General features: G+C 40.0%; 1 protein-coding gene across 2 annotated transcripts in view; it reads left to right on the top strand.

The window, feature by feature from the left end:
* Positions 1-7,580, top strand: part of ACVR1 (activin A receptor type 1) — a 134,719-nt gene extending 127,139 nt beyond the window's left edge. For both annotated transcript variants that reach the window (XM_062186980.1, XM_062186990.1), the window contains exons 10-11: positions 5,403-5,533; positions 6,369-7,580. In XM_062186980.1, the coding sequence (XP_062042964.1) occupies positions 5,403-5,533; positions 6,369-6,503 (266 nt within the window). In that variant the 3' untranslated portion in view covers positions 6,504-7,580. The remainder of the gene's footprint in view (positions 1-5,402; positions 5,534-6,368) is intronic.
* Positions 7,581-21,346: the final 13,766 nt, after the last annotated feature.

Genomic DNA, 21,346 nt, shown 5'->3' with positions numbered 1-21,346 from the left:
GAATTGCATTGGAGGTGGAGGGGGGAGGACACAGCTGTCACAGCATGTAGTTTACCTAGCAGGGGCCAGCACTGTCTTTTCAATCCCACTGGCAGCAGTGGGATATGCTGGAGTGTTGACAGGGCAGGACTTGAGGCAGACACACTTACACCCACATGCAGCTGGCAAGGGCGAGAACAGGGCTGTGTAGCCCAGGGCTGGTGGGGAGGATCCCAAGGAAGATCTTAATTCTAGACCCTTGCAATGTGCAGACCACTGTGGCATTTCCTGCTATTTGACACACGTGTCCGGTTCATTCTTGTTCTTGTCTGCACATCAGCTTTATGACGTGTGCTGTGAAAATGTTGGGAAACTACTGCATGGCAACCAAAGGGTTAACGCGGGCCCATGTAGCCAATTACTGGAAGAGACAAATACTAGTTGATGAAGGTAGAGTTGCTCCAAAGCAACTTTCCATCAGACATATGCCCAGGAAGAAAACTGTTGTGTAAATCAGAGCCACAAGCCAAAAGCTGTGTGGGGAGTGGGTGATGAAGACTGCGTGTGCTTTCTTTGCAGCGGCCCCTTGGAGTCACAGCCACATTTCACAGGTGGCCATGGCCCACCTCAGTTTGTTCCCTCTGTGACCCCTGTTGATGCACTCCCCTTCCTCAGCGTTCTGGTGTCATTTGGCACTTGGAGCACTTGATATTTTTAGTTACTTTCCTGAATCCATGCTGTCCGCTTTGCCGGCTCACGACTTGGCAGTTGCTGTCGGATGCTACTGTTATAGGACTTGATGCTCACGTTTGCCTGGATGCCCCAGTAACTTGTCACTTTCTAACAGCAGTGAGGAGCGGTTGTAGGTCAGTGATGGCCTACCTTGGCCGCAGCCCTCACCTCCCACCACATCCCAGCCATTCCTCCCACACTCACCATAACCACGTGCACACAGGGAACTTCCCTGCCCCTCTCCAACATGGGAGGATTGTAACTCCCTGTGTTTGTCCCACACCCTCCCCATGCCTACAGTGCCCCCCCCCTTCACCTTGGTTTCTTTCTCTCTCTCTCTCTTTTTTTTTTTTAAGATTTTATTTATTTGAGAGGTAGAGTTACAGTGAGAGGGAAAGACAGAGAGCAAGGTCTTCCATCCACTGGTTCACTCCCTAAGTGGCCATAATGGCCAGAGCTGCAGGGATCTGAAGCCAAGAGCTAAGAGCCAGGAGCTTCTTCTGGGTCTCCCATGCGGGTGCAGGGGCCCAAGTCCTGGGCCATCTCCTACTGCTTTCCCAGGCCTTAGTAGAGAGCTGGATGGGAAGAGGAGCAGGCGGGACTTGAATTGGCTCCCATAGGGGATGCTGGCACCACAGGCAGAGGATTACCCTGGGCCACAGTGCTGGCCCCAACCTTGGTGTTTTCTTTCCCAGGTCTTTCCTTTGCCTTGGCAGCTCCTTATCTTCCTATGTCCATCCAAGATATCACTCCAGGAATGCTCGCTGTACCACTCCTGCCACCCCACCTCATCTAGGTGCTCCTAGCTGCAATACTGATTTATAATGTTTTCGTCAATTTTTCTTATTATTCTGATCCTTGTCACCAGCACCATATCTTTTTCATTGTAGTATCCCTGCTGCCAAGCACAGTTCCTGCCATACCGAATTTATGGGATCAAAATGATACTGAGTCAGTTTGTGAGCTAACAAATAAAAATGTAGTGAGAATTTCTAACTTACTCTAAGATATGTAAATATAGAAAATAATGGGATGAAAAAAAAAGTTAAGATTCTTTCTGACAAGGTTTCCGTTATCTAAGGAAAAAAGAAAGGGACTTGTCTTGATCTTTCTCTAAACTGTTTTTCTTGAAAAATGAGAACATGCTTTATATTTTTTTCACCTTCAACATTTAATGTATTCCACACACAGTAGGTTTGCAGTGTACTTTTGATTGATGGAAATAATTGTTTTCCTTCACACAGGAAATCCAAGTGTTTGTTAGATTTTAATCACAGGTTTGTGGCCGGCACCACGGCTCACTAGGCTAATCCTCTGCCTGTGGTGCTGGCACTCCGGGTTCTAGTCCCGCCCGGTTGGGGTGCCGGATTCTGCCCCAGTTGCTCCTCTTCCAGTCCAGCTCTCTGCTGTGGCCTGGGAGTGCAGTGGAGGATGGCCCAAGTGCTTGGGCCCTGCACCCCATGGGAGACCAGGAGAAGCACCTGGCTCCTGGCTTCGGATCAGTGCAGCACGCCGGCCGTGGCGGCCATTTGGGGGGTGAACCAATGGAAGGAAGACCTTTCTCTTTGTCTCTCTCTCTTACTGTCTATAACTCTGCCTGTCCAAAAAAGGAATGTATGTTCTTTAAAAAAAAAAAAGTCACAGGTTTATTTTATGCTGGAGAAGCTTGACCAGTGGTCCACCATCAACCATCAGTCAATGTGAAGGAAGAGAGATGTAATTATCTATTAGATGCTCTTACTCTTTAAACTTCACTCCTCTTATTAAAACATGGGGACATTTAATAAGAATAAAGGAAGACTAAAGGAATACCAGGGAAAACTTACGAAGTTCATTGTTGGGTATCACCGAATTGAGCCATACTTTATTCTTCACATTCACATGAACCTTCCAGTGCTCACAGAGAAATTTCCCTAATTACCTGGCTATTATGTTAGATTTTTGGAGAGTTAAGCCAGGCTATTAAATGTATTCTCTTTCAGTAAAATGGAGAGATTGTGAAGGTGTGTCTCTTACTGTTTCTTTTAAATTCATAAGGCTGGGGCCAACATTGTGGTGTAGCAGGTAAAGCTTCTGCCTGCAGTGCCTGTCCATATGGGCACTGGTTTGAATCCCATCACCGATTCAAGTCCCAGCTGCTCCAATTCCAATCCAGCTCCTTGCTAATGCACATGGCCCTACTTGAGCCCTTGCCACCCACATGGGGGACCTAGAAGAAGCTCCTCCTGGCTCCTGGCTTTGGCCTGGCCCTGTCCAGCTGTTGTGACCATTTAGGGAATGAACTAGTGGATGGATGATCTCTGTCTTTCCCTCTCTTGCTCTAATTCTGCCTTTCAAATAAATAAAGTGAATCTTAAAAAAATTAAATAAATGCATAAGGCTCTGGAAAAGGTCTAAGTTGCCTTTCTGGGCCCATGCCTGATTGTATTTTAGATGTCTCTCTGTACTAAAAAGAATTAAGATATTTTTGCTTTACTGCATCCGAGGATCCTTAAAAGTAGGTCAGATCACTAAGTCTTCTTCTGGAAGTAGCAGCTTATGCTCAATTTGAGCCACTTGTGATCTGCTAGAAAAAGTTTAATCCATTGACTGATACACATTACACATGCAGTTTTTCAATGTGGATAAGTTATTTTAGAATTAAGAAAGTGTATCAACCAGAATTTTTAAAAATATAATTTAGACTACTTTCCATTTATAAGATGAACTCTTATTTAGTTGAATTTATGAGTTTTTTAAAAACCTGTAGTATTTCTTGAACAGATGCTCTTTATCATAGCTAATCTTTTGCATAAATTGCTTGTATTTATATGGGATTTGTGAGTGGATTCTCACTGTTAGATGATAAATGAACAGGAGTTTGAAGCTTTTCAGATTGCTTGCAGGAACTAGAAAACTTATTAAAACTTTCCTCACAGAGACCTTCTGTTTCCCCCACAAGCTCTTATCTCTGAGGGCAAATCTCAAAAGGTTCATGAAAAAAATGGAATTAGGAAAATCAGTTTATTTTGTAGAAATTTTAGAAAGCATGCATAGTTTTTATGCATTTTTCCACAAACTTCTTGAAGACCTTTCATACTTGGGAATAGAAGAGAGTTACACAGAGGAAGAAAAGAAGGCCATCAACCAAGTCATCCACTGACCCCACTGTTAGGCCTTTGATGAAGGGAAGGAAATAACGAATTTTCATTTCTGTAATGGAGGGGTCCATTATAATGGGGTTTAGCCTGTAGGCCATCTGCATCCCATGAAATCATTTGATGTGGCCCTGCCAAAGCAACCACAGATGGGACTCAATACTCAAAAAAATCTATGGCAGGTTAGTTTTTTAAGTTGTAGTTTTATAGATCTGAGAAGGATGTTACAAATATCATCATGGTCCTTGGCAGAAAAAAATTTCTCCACTCCTTCTATAAAGGAAAGAATCCATTTTCTGATTTCAAAAGATGAACCTTTACATTTCTGTATTCGTGGAATTACTGTTCTTTGTGAAAAGTAAGGACACAGTGTTACTGTGGAAAAGAACAGTTTCTAAACAACTGGAAATCATTGAGAAACTGAAGCTGAAAAGTAGCCACGTCCATATCTGTTTTGGTGTAAGGGAGAGTTTATCCACCTTGCCTCGTCGTCTGCCTTCCCAGAAGGCTTCTCTCTCTACATTTTATTTTGTGCCTTCAATCTGAGACTAGGTAAGAGCACCCTCAAACATACATCCATGTCTGTAGTTGATGGGAACTCAGTACATATAGAATGAATGAGTGGGGAATGAGTATTTCATATGACATTATTTGCATCCCTTCCAGTATCCCTTCCAGTGAGAGGGATTATTTTATAACTGATTTTTTTTACAAAATAATTTCATAACAAAAAGGGGTATTTTGATTTTTTAAAAAAGATTTACTTATTTATTCAAAATTTATATACACATATATATGTATATATATGTGTGTGTGTGTGTATATATATATATATATATATAAAGAGAGAGACAGAGAGACAGAGAGAGAGAGGAAGAGAGATATCTTCCATCTGCTGCTTTACTCCTCAGATGGGCACAACTGCCCAGGCTGGGCCAGGCCAAGCTTCTTTGGGTCTCCCATGTAGATGGCTGGGGCACAAATACTTTGGCCATCTTCTGTTGCTTTCCCAGGCTATTAACAGGGACACAAACATTCATATGGGATGCCAGCATCACAGGTGGTGGCTTTACTCACTGTGCTACAGCACCAGTTCCTGATCATAGTTTTGATTTGCTTGTTTGTGAAAAATTGTTATTTCTATTCCTGGTTTGAAATCATTAGATCCTTGTACTTTCTTTGAGGTGTCTTATTCCTTTCTGATCCCCAAAGGAATTTTGTCCTAGACCTGCTATGCTTTGTTGGGCACAACAGAGCTGTGCTTATCTACTATTGCAGCATTTTTTTTTCAATAATTGTGATTATAAGAGAAGTGGTCATATAGTTTCCTCTAATAGTTACTCTTCCTTTAATTCCCTGCAGGGTATATATTTATTGCCTTGTTCTCTACTTACTTTAGGTTCTACCTGTAGGATCCAGAGCTGCCTTGGAGCATGAGGAAAGAGATGAGTTAGGTCTTTCCCCTGTCCCATTACAGTCTGTGACAGCCCTCCTAGATCCCCGGGGCAACCTCTACTCCCTTGCTAACCTAACGCCATGCTTGTCCCATTGCAGGTATAGTGGAGGATTATAAGCCACCGTTCTATGATGTGGTTCCCAACGACCCAAGTTTTGAAGATATGAGGAAAGTAGTCTGTGTTGATCAACAGAGGCCAAACATACCCAACAGATGGTTCTCAGACCCGGTAAGAGTTTCTTAATTTTAGAGCTGTCCTCATCTGCTATTTGGTCGCTCTTGAGTTTGAGCTGGTGAAGTATCTGGATCATCTGCCATGTGTGTCTGTTGCCCTCCCTCCCTATTTTATGAATAAGGCTCTTAAACCTTGCTGAATAGATTCGGAAAAGGAACTGTGCCTGATAGATCTTGCTAACTAACGACCCTATTTATGAGAATTTCAGTGACTGACCAGCTCTTAGGAATTAGGACATTCATTCCTACCACTGCTAGCCCTAGGGCTGTAGTTTCAAGGGTAACCAAGAAACCCTGAGTGCTGTTTTGAATCTCCTTTCCATCTACATGTCTGAAATTCCAAACATAAGCTACTCAGTGCTGAAGATCCTGTAGTCATTAATACAAAGGTACTTCAAAAAATTTGTGGAAAATTGGAATTAAATGGCAAGCTTATTTTGGTATAAAAAGTTTTGAAATCCCTGCATTCTTACAGTAGCAGCTCTCAAACACTGAGAACTAAAACATTTGTAAATTTTAGTATTATCTCTGGTTTTGTATTACTGCTGTTAACGCCCATAACAGTATCAAGGGGTGCATCATGGCCTGTGTAATTTACCTGATAAAGTAAGCTGGTAGTCCAAAGGACAGAGTCCATGAAACTTAAGAGCAGCTTCTTTATCAGCAGTTAAGACCTTGAGAATTTGCTTAAAGAAGATGGAAAAATAATGGCACCTTAACTTCACAAGACCTGCCAAGTTCTTCAGAACAGCTGACGTGGCTCCTGCCCGGCTTCCAGGGTCACTGAAAAGCCAGTTTGTCATTGTAGTGCGTGTCCTTTCTCTCCACAGACACTAACCTCTCTGGCCAAGCTGATGAAAGAATGCTGGTATCAGAATCCATCCGCAAGACTCACAGCTCTGCGTATCAAAAAGACTTTGACCAAAATTGATAATTCCCTAGACAAATTGAAAACTGACTGTTGACATTTTCGTCGTGTCAAGAAGGAAGATGTGACATTGTTGTTGTCCAGCTGGGACCTCATACCGGCCTGACTGGCTGTCAGAACAGAATCCCTGTCTCCCTCCCCAAGTGGCTGCTCTGACAAGGCAGATATCTTACCCAGCTGTGTGCTGGGGAGACACCAAAACCACCCTAACCTCGCTCAACGACTGTGAACTGGGCATTTCACGAACTGTTCACACCACAGAGACTAATGGTGGGCAGACACTGCTGCAAAGGTAGGGAACTGGAGGAACACAGAGAAATCCTAAAAGAGATCTGGGCATTAAGACAGTGGCTTTTGCATATCTTTCACAGGTCTCCTAGACACTCCCCACGGGAAACTCAAGGAGGTGGTGAATTTTAATCAGCAATATTGCCTGTGCTTCTCTTCTTTATTGCACTAGGAATTCTTTGCATTCCTTACTTGCACTGTTACTCTTAATTTTAAAGACCCAACCTGCCAAAACGTTGGCTTTGTACTCCACTGGGCTGTCTTTGGATAATAGGAATTCAATTTGGCAAAACAAAATGTAATGTCAGACTTTGCTGCATTTTACACATGTGCTGATGTTTACAATGATGCCGAACATTAGGAATTGTTTATATACAACTTTGCAAATTATTTATTACTTGTGCACTAAGCAGTTTTTACAAAACTGCTGTGTGCAAATGTTAAAGCTTATTTTTATGTGGTCTTATGATTTTATTACCGAAATGTTTTTAACACTATACTCTGAAATGGACATTTTCTTTTATTATCAGTTAAATTCACATTTTAAGTGCTTCACATTTGTATGTGTGTAGACTGTAACTTTTTTTTCAGTTCATATGCAGAACGTATTTAGTCCAGTACCCATGTGACACCACCGAATATATTACTGATTTAGAAGCAAAGATTTCAGTAGAGTTTTAGTCCTGAACGCTGTGGGGAAAATGCATTTTCTTCGGAATTATCCATTATGTGCATTTAAACTCTGCCAGAAAAAAATAACTATTTTGTTTTAATCTACTTTTTGTATTTAGTAGTTATTTGTATAAATTAAATAAACTGTTTTCAAGTCAAACAGTGAAATTGTTTTTCAGTGTATGAAAAAGATCTGCATCACATAAAGCGTTTTGCAATAGAAACACAAAATTTGTAAACTGAATTTGCTTTTCAGTTCTGCTAATGACCTTGAGGGTACAATAATGATGTGCTACAGCTTGAATATGGTATCAGAAAATTTGATTTTTACCTGTTTCTTCTCTTGGCTGTGATTATGTTTTTCCCTTTAGTTTCCCCAGCTATAAATCAGTTCTGTTACAGAACTCTAACCTGCCTTTCTCCCAAGGAGACCGTGAATACAAGTGGGAGGAAGGGTAGCAAAGCATTCGGTTTAGTAGTAAGTCCGATGTGAGCGTAAAGCAGCCTTAGTACTTAGTCCCACCTTGCTGCTTGGGAGAGTCCGATCTTGGCGTTTCTCACTTCTTGTACGCAGCAGGAGTCAAACAGTAGGGTTTAGAGCAGTCCAATAAGAGAAGAGGGAGAAAATCCTGGAGCGTCCTGCAGAGGTAAGTTAGTAACCTCATTAGCATGCCTTCACTCAGAAAGGACATATTCTAGTCACATTTAGTGTCTTTGAAAATTGAAAATTAGATTTTTGATTCATGTGGTACATAACATTTACTATCTAAACAGTTTTTAACTTTACAATTCAGTGGTATTAAGTTTGTTCCTGTTATTGTTCCACTGTCTCTGTCATCCATCCACAGGACTTTTTTTATTTTGTAAAACTGACTCTGTTTCTATTGAGCAATGACTCCTCATTCCCCCGCTCATTACAGTCCTGGCAGCCATCATTCCGCTGTCTGTCTCTGTGAGTTTGACTCTAAGGACCGCAGATACTCTAAGTGGAATCAAACATTTTTTCCTTAATGAGAATGGCTTATTTCATTTTGCATGATGCCTTCAATGTTCATCCATGTAGCACAGTACCTGAATTTCCTTGCTTTCTGAGACTGAATAATATCCCTGGTATGTATATGCAGCATTTTGTTTATCCGTTTATTTACCCATTGATGAATACTTGAATGGCTCCTAACTTTTTTCTGTTGTGAATATTACTGCCACAGACATGAGTTATCTCTTGGGTTCTTAGGGATATAACCAGAAGTGGAATCGAGTTACTTTTGATTTTTATTGAACTATTACATGCTTAGGTAAAAGTGCATCCATATAAAAATATACAGCTTAATGAGTTTTTGTAAATTTTGATAACTTGGTTACACCCATGAGAACAACATGCAACTCTGGGAGCAGAATGCTCCCAGAAGTCCTCTTCTTGCCACCTCCTCTCCTACCTCACCAACCCCAAGAGCAGCTACTTTCCTGACTGCCACTGTACCAGCTTATTACTGAACACTTTCTCATGGAATCATTCAAAGTGTATGCATGCAGGAATGGCTTCACTAGGTGATAGAGTATGATACAATTCAGCTTTAGTAGATACTACCAAATTATTTTCCTAAAAGGGTTGCTCAGTGTGTGTCCTCATCAGGTGGATATGAAAGTCCTGGTTGTTCGACATCTTTAACAGTGCTTGGTATTTTCTGCTTTTGCATTTTAGTCATGATGGTTGGTGTTGTGCACCTATTTCAGCAAGACAAAGAAACACGCCATTCACCCCAGGGATTATAGAACTCAAGGAAAAGAAGTTCTCAGATGTAATTCATGTATCTAGATCTGAGTATGAATCTAGTGTTTTGTGATATGCGATACTTTTTATACAGCTTGGCCACTGAAAACATTCATCATGACTTTATCTGTTTCTTATCCATCGATAGTGGTTGTTCCAAATGTAGAGAATAATCTGGTGTGTAGATTATTAACCTTATGTGTGGGTCTCAAAACAGCACATTTCTCTGCAATTCTGACCACATCTTGATCTCCCCTTTTCATTGGCTTTGAAACCTAACCTCCCTTAAGATTTCTTTGTTGGGTGGATCTAGGAGATGGGTGAGGTGAGAAGACAGAATGTTATACTCTCTCTAGCAAAACAAGTTTACATGTACTCTTACTAGCTTGGTCTCCAGAGAGGAAATCGAGGTCCAGGGAAGTCTGCTGATGTGCCAGGAGTAGATCTTTGATTCCAGGCCAGAGTCATCTCTCATAGGACACACATGAGTCCTCAATGGCTACCTCTTCTACTCCTATTTGCACTGGGTTATCTCTGAGCTGCACAGCCATTCCTGAAAGCTTGGCTGGGAGGTCATATCTGGTTTGTTCAGTTCTCTCAAACTGTGATGGAAATGCCCTGTTTCTGGGAGAAAAGATGTGTTTGCTGATGATTTCTCATGGGCATTGCACTGGATGTGCAGCTATTGGCTGTCAGCCTAAGTCCAACCCTTTCATACACTACTTGGCCATGCTTGGGCTGTGATTCCACCAGCATGGCTCTGCTGTAGGGGACCTTAGCAGGAGCCTGGGAGGCAGGGAGAGAAGAAAAGACTTGTTCCTCCCAACCTGTTTCCTCTTCTCTTAGCATCCCTGCAGCCTTCCTTTTTAACCCTGGCAGGGCCGTTCCTGCGGTCACATCAGCTGCTTCTTAGTTCAATTTGCGGTGGTGCTAATCTTTGCAGAGGAAGCATGATTGTACCCTCAAGTTGGAGATACTGACACCAGCCACTCAGGGTTCACTCCTCAGAGGGCAGGGTCCCGGCTGCATGGAGTTCTGTCTGTGAGCTCAGAAACACCCACATCAGCCCGATGGTGCCCCCTCTTCCAAGTCCTATTTTCCCTTCTGTGGCTGCTCCCCTCCAGAAACCCCACTCTCTCCCCTCGGCTCCTCCAGCTCCTCTAGTAGCTTCCTGAATGTTTTCTGTTTGCCTCTTTAGTTAACCTAATTAATTTTTATACCCGATTAACTATCCTCTCTGCTAAACAATGATGACCAACTGGTGTGGTCTGTCTCCTGACTGGATGCTGACCGATACAAGTATTGTCCTGTTACTTCTTCCCTGACACTCCTCTCCTTTTTGTCTTCTGTGGCGTTATGTATTTTTATGGTCTAAGTTTCACCTACTGGATGGTTGTTAATCACAATTATAATACTAATCATTAATGCTTCCTGAGTATCCACTACATGTTGGGTTCTTTGCTCACTGTTAATCAGGGGCTCCTCACGGAAGCTCTAGCAGGTAAGTACTATAGGTACTTTTATTTGACAGTTGGGGAATCCAAGGCTGTGTAGGTTGTGATGGTTCATCCTACAACAGAAAGCAATAGAGTTGGAATTTGAACACAGGTAGCCTTTGTAGCACCTGTATTCTTAATTAATATACTGCTACTTATGAAAAGAAATTGCATGTTTTTATCTGCTTTGTTTTTTGAAAGAAAATGATGTCATTGATTTCCTTTTCAGTGGAATAAGCAGATTGAAATGTGATGCTAAGCCTAGTGAGAAGTTACCTCCCCCCCAACAAATGATCTTTTTCTCTTATTTAGTTTCAAAATATTTAGAAATGAGTTCAGAATATAAATTTACATGCAAGTTTGAACTTGGTTGCTGAAAAAGTACTTAGGAGAAATTCTGTCCATTTATACCAAGATAATTTAACGTGATTATCTTTGAGTGGTGTTCCTGTTGGCTTCCTTGTTTTCTGTTTTTCTGTAATGAGTGTATATTTTGAAATGTTGACAGAATGACACCTCTGTGCTGGTTTTGAGGTCAGGTTGGTCAACTAATTACCAAGTGACTTGGGTGATTAAAATTATTTTAGGTTAAAATTTGTCATTTTAAATTTTTCTAAGTTATACATACCATTATTTAAAGAGAAATCATTCTACAAAGTGTGTAATACAAAAGCAGCCATCCCCTGCTATTTCCTGCTTTCCACTAAAAACCATGTTATACCTCTTAAACTGGTTCATTCTGTTTGTTCCCTTTATTTTTCAAAACATCACAATTGTCCTTCTATTTCATGTTTAAGTCTCATTTTTTAAGCATAAAGGTGTAGTGCTCTTACCAGCTTTTCCTCACTCTGATCCAGCACATACATATGCACTCTCCCTCCTCTTCCCTATATTCATTAATCGACTCAGCACATACTGACCAAGTGTCTGGATGTGCCAGACACAGCTCTGATTGCCAAGAAAAAAACCAATGAACAAAACAGTCTCTTCCCTTATACAGCTTTGCAGAGTTTAATTTTGCAATAAGTCACTGTCTACTGTTCCATTTCATTATTACCAAGTAAATATTATTCATTAGTGATTACACTTCCTTTCCTTTGCAGTCTTTTGTTTTCCTTGAAGTCAATGATTTTCTTCTCTTTACATTTTCTAGGTTTTCAGTGTACTGTAATTCCTCACCGAACACTCTGTCAAAGTGTTACTCTCCTCCCTATCCCTTCACACAAGGTAATCTACCAGTGTTTCTCTGAGGTCTTCCTCCTACAGCCCAGCGACCTCCTCTTGCAGGCTGGACTGGTAGCTATCTTGTCCTGCAATCCCTGTCCCCCTGGGACAGCTATCTTATTAATTCCCCTGGCTGATTCCTGCCTAGGAATACTGATTACTAATCTCTTCCTTATCAATCACACCCTTGTTTTGCTGAAGTGTGTTTTTTAGTGAGTTTTTCAGAGTATGGGGAGTAGATATTTTGAGACCTTATAGGTCTGAGAATTTCTTTGTTCTATCTTCACACCTAATTAAGAATTTAGGGATATAGAATTTAGGTTGGATTTTTTTCTTAGAGTTTTAGAAGTATTAGTACACTATCCAGATTTCTCTGATGTTGGGAAGTCTTGTGGTTTAGATTATCATCCTTGTAAATGACAGATATTTTCCCAACAGTTCCAGAATTTTCTTTGTCCTCACAGTTTTCTCTATATCACACTTCTATTATTTATAGGTTGAACTTTCTGAATTGATCTCTAATTTTTAAAAAGCATCTAAGAATATGTATTTATGAGAGAGAGATCGATAGATCTCATCTGCTGGTTCACTCTTCAAATCTCCACAGTGGCCAGGGCTGAGCCCAGGGCTGGAGGCAGGAGCCAGGAAGTCAATCCAGGTCTCCCACATGGACAGTTTATCTATTTCAGTCACCACCTGATACCTCCTAGAGTCTGAATTGGCAGGAAGCTGAAATTGAGAGCTGGAGCTAGAAATTGAACCCAGGCACTTTGATATTGGATGAAGTCATCTTTTTTTTTCTTTTTCTTTTTTTTTTTTTTTAATTTATTTGAAAGACAGAGTTACAGAGAGAGGTAGAGATAGAGAGAGAGGTCTTCCATCTACTGGTTTACTCCCCAAATGGCCACAACGGCTGGAGCTGTGCCAATCCAAAGCCAGGAGCCAGGAGCTTCTTCCGGGTCTCATACATTTCATTTTGTATGATTCATTTTTTATGAAGGACTTGGGCCATTTTCTGCTTTCCCAGGCCATAGCAGAGTGCTGGATTGGAAGAGGAGCAGCCGGGACTAGAACTGGCGCCCATATGGGATGCTGGTGCTTCAGGCCAGGGCTTTAACCCACTGCGCCACAGCACCGGCCTCATGGAATGCAGTCATGTTAATTGGCATTGGAACCACTAGCCCAAATGCCTACCTCCTGATCTTCTAATTTTTAAAAATATTTGTGTGCTCTTTTCCAGATCATTATCTTTTCACCAATAGTATAAAGATTCAGAGTTAGAATTCTCAGTTGAGCATTTGTCCTCCAGTATTCTAAAGGTACTGTTCCATTATTTTCTTACTTGCCTTTTCTATGAAAATCTGCTGTCATTCTTATCAGTTTCTTTGTGGAGAGGAGTTTTCAAAAAGCTTGTGGTAAATATGCTTATCTGTTTAATTCTATTTCTCCACTAAGTCTTGGAAGCCTCTTCATGTATAGTGTCTTTGCCTTCCCACTGACTGCTTTTAAAAATGTTTTCTTGAGCACTGTTTTTGAGTGTTTGGTTAGGATATATCTTGGTATAGTATTTGTATATGTATGCATGCTTTTGAGATTTTTGAATCTTTGAGTATGTAGTTTTCATCAAATTTGAATTTTTGTTATTATTTCTTCATACATTTTTTTTCATCTCTCCAGTTTATTTTCCTTTATTTTGGAGACTGCAGTTCATATATATTAGACCACTGGCAGTTGTCCTGCAGTTCACCAGTGTATGCCGAGTTCTGTTTCTGTGTTTCATTTTGTATGATTTCTGTTCTGTCTGCAAGTTCACTAGTCTTTTCTTCTGCTATGTCTGGTCTGCTGTAAATTCCACCTAAACTGTATTTCATCTCATATATTATAGATTTGTGTCTTAGCCCTGGAAGTTCAATTTGAATTCCAAAAATATATTCCATATCTTTAATGAAAATTTTGGCCATATTGAATATAGTTATAAAGTTTCTATGACCATCGCTGCTGATTCCAGTACGCGAGCCTTCCACTCACGATCAACGCATTGAGTTTTCTTCTGATTGTAGATCATATTTTCTTGTTTGTTTATAATACTAACAATTTTTAATTGGATGCCAGATATTGTAAATTTTACCTCACCGGGTGTCAGATATTGTGTATTGATATAAATATCATCCAGCTTTCTTAAGGATGCAGCCAGGTTACTAGGAAACAGTATTGCCCTTCTGATTCTTGCTTTCCAGGTTCATTAGGTGGGACTGGAGCAGTGCTCAGCTGGGGGCAGTTATTCTCCACTACTGGGGCAAGACCCCTCTTGTGTCCTCCACCCAGTGCCCATGGATTAAGGTGAGTTGTTCACCCTCACTGGTAGAAACACATACTATTCCTGGCCCTGAGCCAGGACGGTTGTCTCTTATCCTTTTAGGTGGTTCTTTCTCCAGCTTTGGGTTGTTTCCTCACACACCCTGCCAAATGCTATTCACATGATTATAGGTCTTTGCCTTCAAAAGATCTCATCTCACACCCCTTATGTGATTTTTACATGACGTGCACTTTTCCTCTAGTGCCAGATGATTAATTTTTCACATTTTGAGTTGATAACTTAAGGCAATGATTCTCAAAATATGAGCCTAGATCAACATTACCAGTATCACCTGGGAACTTAGTATCAAGGCACATTATGAAGTCATACTTCTGACCTGGGAAGGGGAGGTGTTATGGAGAGCTGGCCATGTGTATTTTTTAACAAGCCTCCAGGAAATCTGATCAGTGCTAAAGTTTGAGAACCAATGCTTAGAATCCACAGTTTGAATCCTCAGGGGAAGGGGTCTTAGGAAACCTTTCGAGTGTCCTTGAAGTCTCATAATAAGGCAGCTGCCAATCTCACTTCATACAGTTTTGTCTCATCAGACAGATAATTGGAGCATTACAGGACTGAAAAGAATATAGGAAATAGAAAACATAGTCTTTATTCTTGGAAAGTTTTTTGGTTGTGAAATTCTTTCTAGCAGAAGGAGTTTGGGAGATGAGAAAAAGTCGGGGACTGACAGTAACTAATCCTATTGTACATGTAAGGTTTTCCAGGCAAACAAACTAAGGGACTATGCTCAGGGACTGTGTCTCCTCTCCCCCTGATTTGGGGGTTTCTTGGTCCCTGAGCCATGTCTGGTAAACAGGCTATTGGCTCCAGAAGGGAAGTTGGCAATATCAGAAAGGGGAGAGTTCATGCCATAGGGCAATGTGCCTTAGACAGGAGTTGCAACAAAGTTGGGCAAAAGCATTTATCTTGAGAAAAATAGCCTTTCATCAGTAGTGGGCCAGGTTCCCAGAAGGAGGATGGATCCAAAAGCACTCTGGCCTTTCTCTCTGTCTCCTTTGGCCACAGGATGGCCCTGCCTCTCCTCTCTGTCATTCAAGGATGGGGCAAGAAAGAAAAGAAGAGATGAAAGTGTTCTCTTTGTTTCTATAAGTGGCTTATTTATTTCTTGCCATAGGTTAAAATTATTCATATTTAAATAATCAGCCTCTACTTGTGCAGACCCCAATTAGAGGAGAAAAGATTGGAAGCCTGAGGAACAGTGTGAGAAGAGCAAAAATATAAATCTGATTATATGTATATGCAAGTGCACACACACACATATATGACTGATTTTGTAAATGGCTGGGCAATGCGCAATTGATACAATTGTCCCCAAATTGTGAATTTTTTCATAGGTATTCAGTATTTTTTGCCCATAAAGATGTTCAGTTTCCTCACTGGGGCCCTTTCTCACCTCTAGGCTCATCAACCTTGCCATTCTCAGGCTCTGACATCAATCCACTTTCAAGTCTCTGCATTTGTACATGTGTTCTCCACCCCACCCCCACCTCCCCAATAGCCATGTATTGAATCTATAGCTAAGAATCGGGCTTTGTGGTAGGTACTAGGAAACACCAAACAAGTGGTGCTTTCCCTGCTTTCAAAAAAGACAGTCATGTAAAAATGCAGAGGGTGCTCTCAGCCTCTTTGGAGCCATGGGCCATGTTTGAAATCCATATGTATAGGCTCATTTGTCTGGTATAGTTACTGAGATCTACACACATTCCCTGAAAACGAGCCTGCCTCGGTCTCCCATCCCCATGTTCCCTCAATTTATCAGCACCATAATCAAGTTTCTACTTAGGGTCCTGACTTAAAAATTATTATAATAGCTATTAAATCACAATAATAACTAGCCTTTTAAAGACATTTGATATGCGCCTACACTCTCTGGCATCTTGACATTCAGTTAAACTTCAGTTCACTTGGTTCTCACAACAACCTCATACAATGCTATTGTTATCTCCATTTGCAGAGGAGAAAATTAAGGTGTGTATAGTTTAGGGGTCTTCATTCCTGCCTTGCAGTGACAGACTGTCTAGGTTTTGTAGTTCTATCCTGAGTGCAGATTCCCATGGCTTACTCTTGCCATTGGAAGCACTTTGTTAGAAGAACGGCTGCCCAGAGGAAAGCTGGCTGTGGATGAGAAGCTGTTCCTTCCCTAGGTGTGGGTGTGTATCGTATTCTGTGTGGACTGTTTCCTTGGCTGTCTCTAAAATGTGAGCTATCTACAGGGATCATTTGGCAAATGATCCTAATAGATATTCATTTTTTCCCCGCTTCATACTAGCTGCGTAAATGCTGCTGAACCTTCCTGTCATACCTGCCTGCCTTAGCACCTTGGCCTGGGGCAGGGCTTTTGTATTAAATGGATCAGGCAAGGCTGAGCTTTAGACAGGAGGGAGTGGTGAGGACTGGGACATACAGAGAGTACATATCTAATCAATGGAGATCACTGCTATTCATTTCTACCTGATTGCTGCTATACAAGAATGTGACTCTGTTGCCAAATTTTCTAGCTTTTCAAACTAAATCAGGAATCTGTTTTGTTATGAAAAATTTTCAAATTTTTAAAAGCAACATGCCAATCCCAGAAATTGAGATCAAAATTATCTACATGAATTCTGAATTTTTTTTAAATAAGAGAGCTTAATAATAGATTTCTATACTCTATAGATGGCTTGGTTAGCACACAGAGACACACAGATACATACTAAGCACTTAGAAGTTTATGATGATACCCAGTGACAGGCCGGAGTTGATTAAGTAACCATGAAGCTGGTGGCTGGGTTACATCTGATGAGACAGCTTACAGGCAAGAATTTCAAAGAGAGAGAACACAAGTGGGAAGCCTGGAGACCAATGAGAAAAGCTTTGGGGTTAAGGGTGAAGTATAGAAAAGACTCACCACTATAAACAAGACTTACTCATCTCTTCTCCCATTAAAATGGCAGTTCATATGACATAGGTAAGAGATTGGAATGCTTTGCAATTGTGGTGTCAAGATGAGAGGGTGGTAACTCTATCAGTTTTGGAGTTGGAGAAATGTCTGGTTGGTTACATATTGGAGAATCTGCTGCCTTTTGGAAGCATTTCCCAGAAACTTCTTTGGCCTACAGTCATACCCCACGATCATTAATGTTTGCCATGAGCCCAGACAATCACACAAGGTCTTGAAGGAACATTTTTTAAACAAAAGGATGATTTTGAAAATATCATGTATTTATGAAAGATGTGTTAATTTTCTGGAATGGCACTGTCTTCAGGAGAATGAGAAGCATTTGTTGATATTTAATGTTTCTTCAACAAATGTTATCACCAGATTTGGTCATAAGCAACTTCTGCTGAGGAATGATGGGTAGAAGAAAGTGAGAGCTGTTTTGTCTGTCTCTTTGATAATATACAATTGGCTGGGAGGAAATACAGCCAGTCACAGGAGAGCAAGGTCAGGGAAACTGGAAAATGAAAAGGAGTGCATGAGGTAAATCAGGGAAGAGAGCAAGTATTCTGACTTTTGACTGACAGTGCCAAGTCTGCATGTGTAGATTTATTATTTACTTTGCACACTCTTTAAATCTGCAATACTGTGAAACATAAACTCGTATTCCCCCCTGTTTTAATACTCAACTGGGTCTTAGGCTTATTAGCTATTACCCAACTCCTACAAAATCTTATATGGCATGCTACATTCTCCATCACGAGTATTGTAATAATGTCAAGAGCTTAGATGTTGACATATAAGTAAAGTGAAAATTATAACCAAATAAAACCCAGAAAGATCCCAGTTTGTGAAAAAGAAGATGTGCATTAATATAAGCACATGTTTTATAGTAATCTATACCTATTGTCCATGGGATAGACTACAACAAATCTCTGTATATTTAGTGTAGCTTATTAATATACAAGGGTACTACAAAAAGGTTATGGAAAAGTTGAATTAAAAAATAAGTTTATTTTTGTACAAAACAATTTTTGAAATCTGCATAATTTTTTTCATAATATGAATTTCCATGAAATAGTAGCAAAGTTCAGAATTACCCTCTTGCCATAAAAAATTAGAAATCTAGAAGAAATATATTTAAAAATGGTTTCCTAGGCACAGTGGGTTAAGCCTCTGCCTGTGACTCTGGCATCCCATAAGGGCACCATTTCAAGTTCTGGCTGCTCCAGTTCTAATCTAGTTCTCTGCTAATGCACTTGGGAGGGCAGAAGAAGATGGCCCAAGTGCTTAGGCCCCTGAAAACCACATGGGACACCTGGATGGATTTTTAGGCTCCTGGTGTCAGCCTATCCAAGCCCTGGCCAGCTGTGAAGGCCATTTGAGAAGTGGATCTCTGAATATCTGTCTCTCCCTCTCTCCCTCTCTCCCTCTCTCCCTGTCCGTTTCCCTCTCCTTCTCCCTGTCTCTCTGTTACTCTGCCTTTCAAGTAAGTAAGTAAGTAAGTAAATAAACCTTTTAAAAATATGATTTTCTAGCACCAGGCAGTAGGTAACACAGGACTGTGACACCAAAAAGAAGGGAAACAATCACAGTGAGGTCTATAAATCACATGATGAGCTCTAAAGTCATGTCACTGAGGTATGCCTTACACAGTAAGTAAGCCCACATATACTAGATTTCTGTAATACAGAGATTCCTCACAACATTGCTTCCTTGAAGAGACTGGAGAGAGCAAGGCAGGAAGAATTTGTAGGACAGAGTAATGGATAAGGGGAAACTATACAAAAAAAAGTACCAAAAATATTTACAGAGATGTGTTTGAACTCTGGCTTTTGCAGATATATGGGTAAAACCCCTTGAAACTAGACAATAAAAATTTCTAAGAAAGAAATTGTAATATGAGAGTTAAAAGCCAAATAATTCCCCAAATTCATGTGGGGATAGAATTTTTTTTCATGAGAACTTGTTGGAAACATGAAACATTTCATAGAGACTCCAGAAAGGGTATACCTTAGTAGTAGGTCTAAATTAACCTTGGAATGACTGTTATGGGTCTACTTTAAAAAACAGCTTTAAAAAGAATTGCAGGTATCATACTGATTCACACATAACTTCAATATATTTAGAGCAAAATCCAGAACTCTTTAAAGGAACATAACAAAGTGTCATGCATAAAATTTAACATTCACAATGTCTAGCATACAATAAAAAGAATTCATATGTAAAAAAAACAGGAAAATGTGATCCATAACCAAGAGAAAAAGAGAGACTGACCCAGAAATGACAGATAGTGTAAATACAAGGCAAGATGCTAACACAGCTACTCTAAATATGCTTAATATATTCATGAATTTAAAAAATATGAATAGAATGAGAGAGGCAAGATAGTAGCAGAGCTAAATGGAACTTGAAGACAGGAAAAGTACAATATGTGAAACAAATTTTATGGGCTGGAATAACAACATATTAGACACTAAAGATAAAAAACTCAGTGAACTTGAAGACAGCAATGAAAACTATGCAAATTGAAGCCAAGATAGTGAAGAAAAAACTGAAAATGATCAATAAAGTAATTTGGGGTCAGTATTAAGTAGTCTAATGTGTTTATAATTGGAGTCCTAAAAATCAAGGAGAAAAAATATTTGATAGAATAATACCTAAAATTTTCAAATATGATAAACAGATCCAAGCCCAACAAAACTCAGGAAACCAAATAAAACACTAAGAAAACTACACTAAGATGTATCATAAATAAATTGCTAAAAATCAGTGATACAGAGAACATATTAAATGTAAATAATAAAGATATGTGCTAAAAAGAAAAGATAAGAATTAATTTAGACTTCTCATTACAAACAGCCATAAGCCAGTAATCATTGGAATGACATTTTTGGAGGATGGAAAGAAGAACTTTATCAATCTAGAATTCTATACCCTGTGAAATGGCCTTCAAAAATGAAGTTGCAATAAGACTTAGATAAACTAAAACTGAAGGAATTCATCATGAGCTAGCTACTCACACTACAAAGAGGAGGAAAGGAAGGGAGGGAGGGAGGAAGGAAGGGGAAGCGATACCTGATGGAAACATGGACATACAAGAAGAGCAATGGAGAAAGTAAATGCATTAGTAAATTTTAAAGATTTTTCTTATTTTAATCTCTAGTTGTATTAATAGTAGGCAAAATGTACTAGTTATAGCATCACTGCACATTAGACAACACATTAAGGACAGATCCCACATGGGATGTAAGTACACAGTGACTTCTGATGCTGACTTAACAATTTGACACTCCTGTTCATGGCATCAGTAATCTCCCTAGGCTGTAGTCTTGAGTTGCCAGGGCTATGGAAGCCTTTAGAGTTCGCTGACTTTGATCTTATTCCGATAGGGTCATAGTCAAAGTGGAAGTTCTCTCCTCCCTTCAGAGAAAGGTACCTCCTTCTTTGATGGCCCCGTTCTTTCCACTGGGATCTCACTCCCAGAGATCTTTCATTTAGGTCGTCTTCTTTTTTTCTTTTCCATGGTATCTTGGCTTTCCATGCCTACAATACTCTCATGGGCTCTTTAGCCAGATCTGAATGCCTTAAGGGCTGATTCTGAGGCCAGAGTGTTGTTTAGGACATCTGCCATTCTATGAGTCTGCTGTGTATCCCACTTCCCATGTTGGATCTTTCTTGTGTTTCTGCATGGGTACAAACTGATGAGATCTTTACTAATTATATACTGAATCGATCTTCTGTATATAAAGATAATTGGAAATGAAAAAAAAAAAACCTGGTGTTAAATTGGAAATGGCATAGAAAATTAATTTTTTAAAAAAAATATTATGTAGGATCTCTGTCTTTAATGTGCTGTACACTCTTATTTAATGCTATAACTAGTACTCCAACAGTATTTTTTTTCACTTTGTGTTGCTATATGGGGGCAAACTGTTGAAATCGTTACCTAATATATATTAAACTGATCTTCTGTATATAAAGAGAATTGAAAATGAATCATGATGTGATTGGAAGGGGAGAGGGAGCGGGAAAGGGGAGGGTTGTGGGTGGGAGGGAAGTTTTGGGAGGGAGAAGCCATTGTAACCCATAAGCTGTACTTTGGAAATTTATATTCATTAAATAAAAGTTTAATTAA

Source organism: Lepus europaeus, chromosome 1, assembly GCF_033115175.1.
Source record: "Lepus europaeus isolate LE1 chromosome 1, mLepTim1.pri, whole genome shotgun sequence".
NCBI classification, from domain to species: domain Eukaryota; kingdom Metazoa; phylum Chordata; class Mammalia; order Lagomorpha; family Leporidae; genus Lepus; species Lepus europaeus.
Note: the sequence above shows the minus strand (reverse complement) of the source record. Positions and strands in the feature narration are given on the sequence as shown.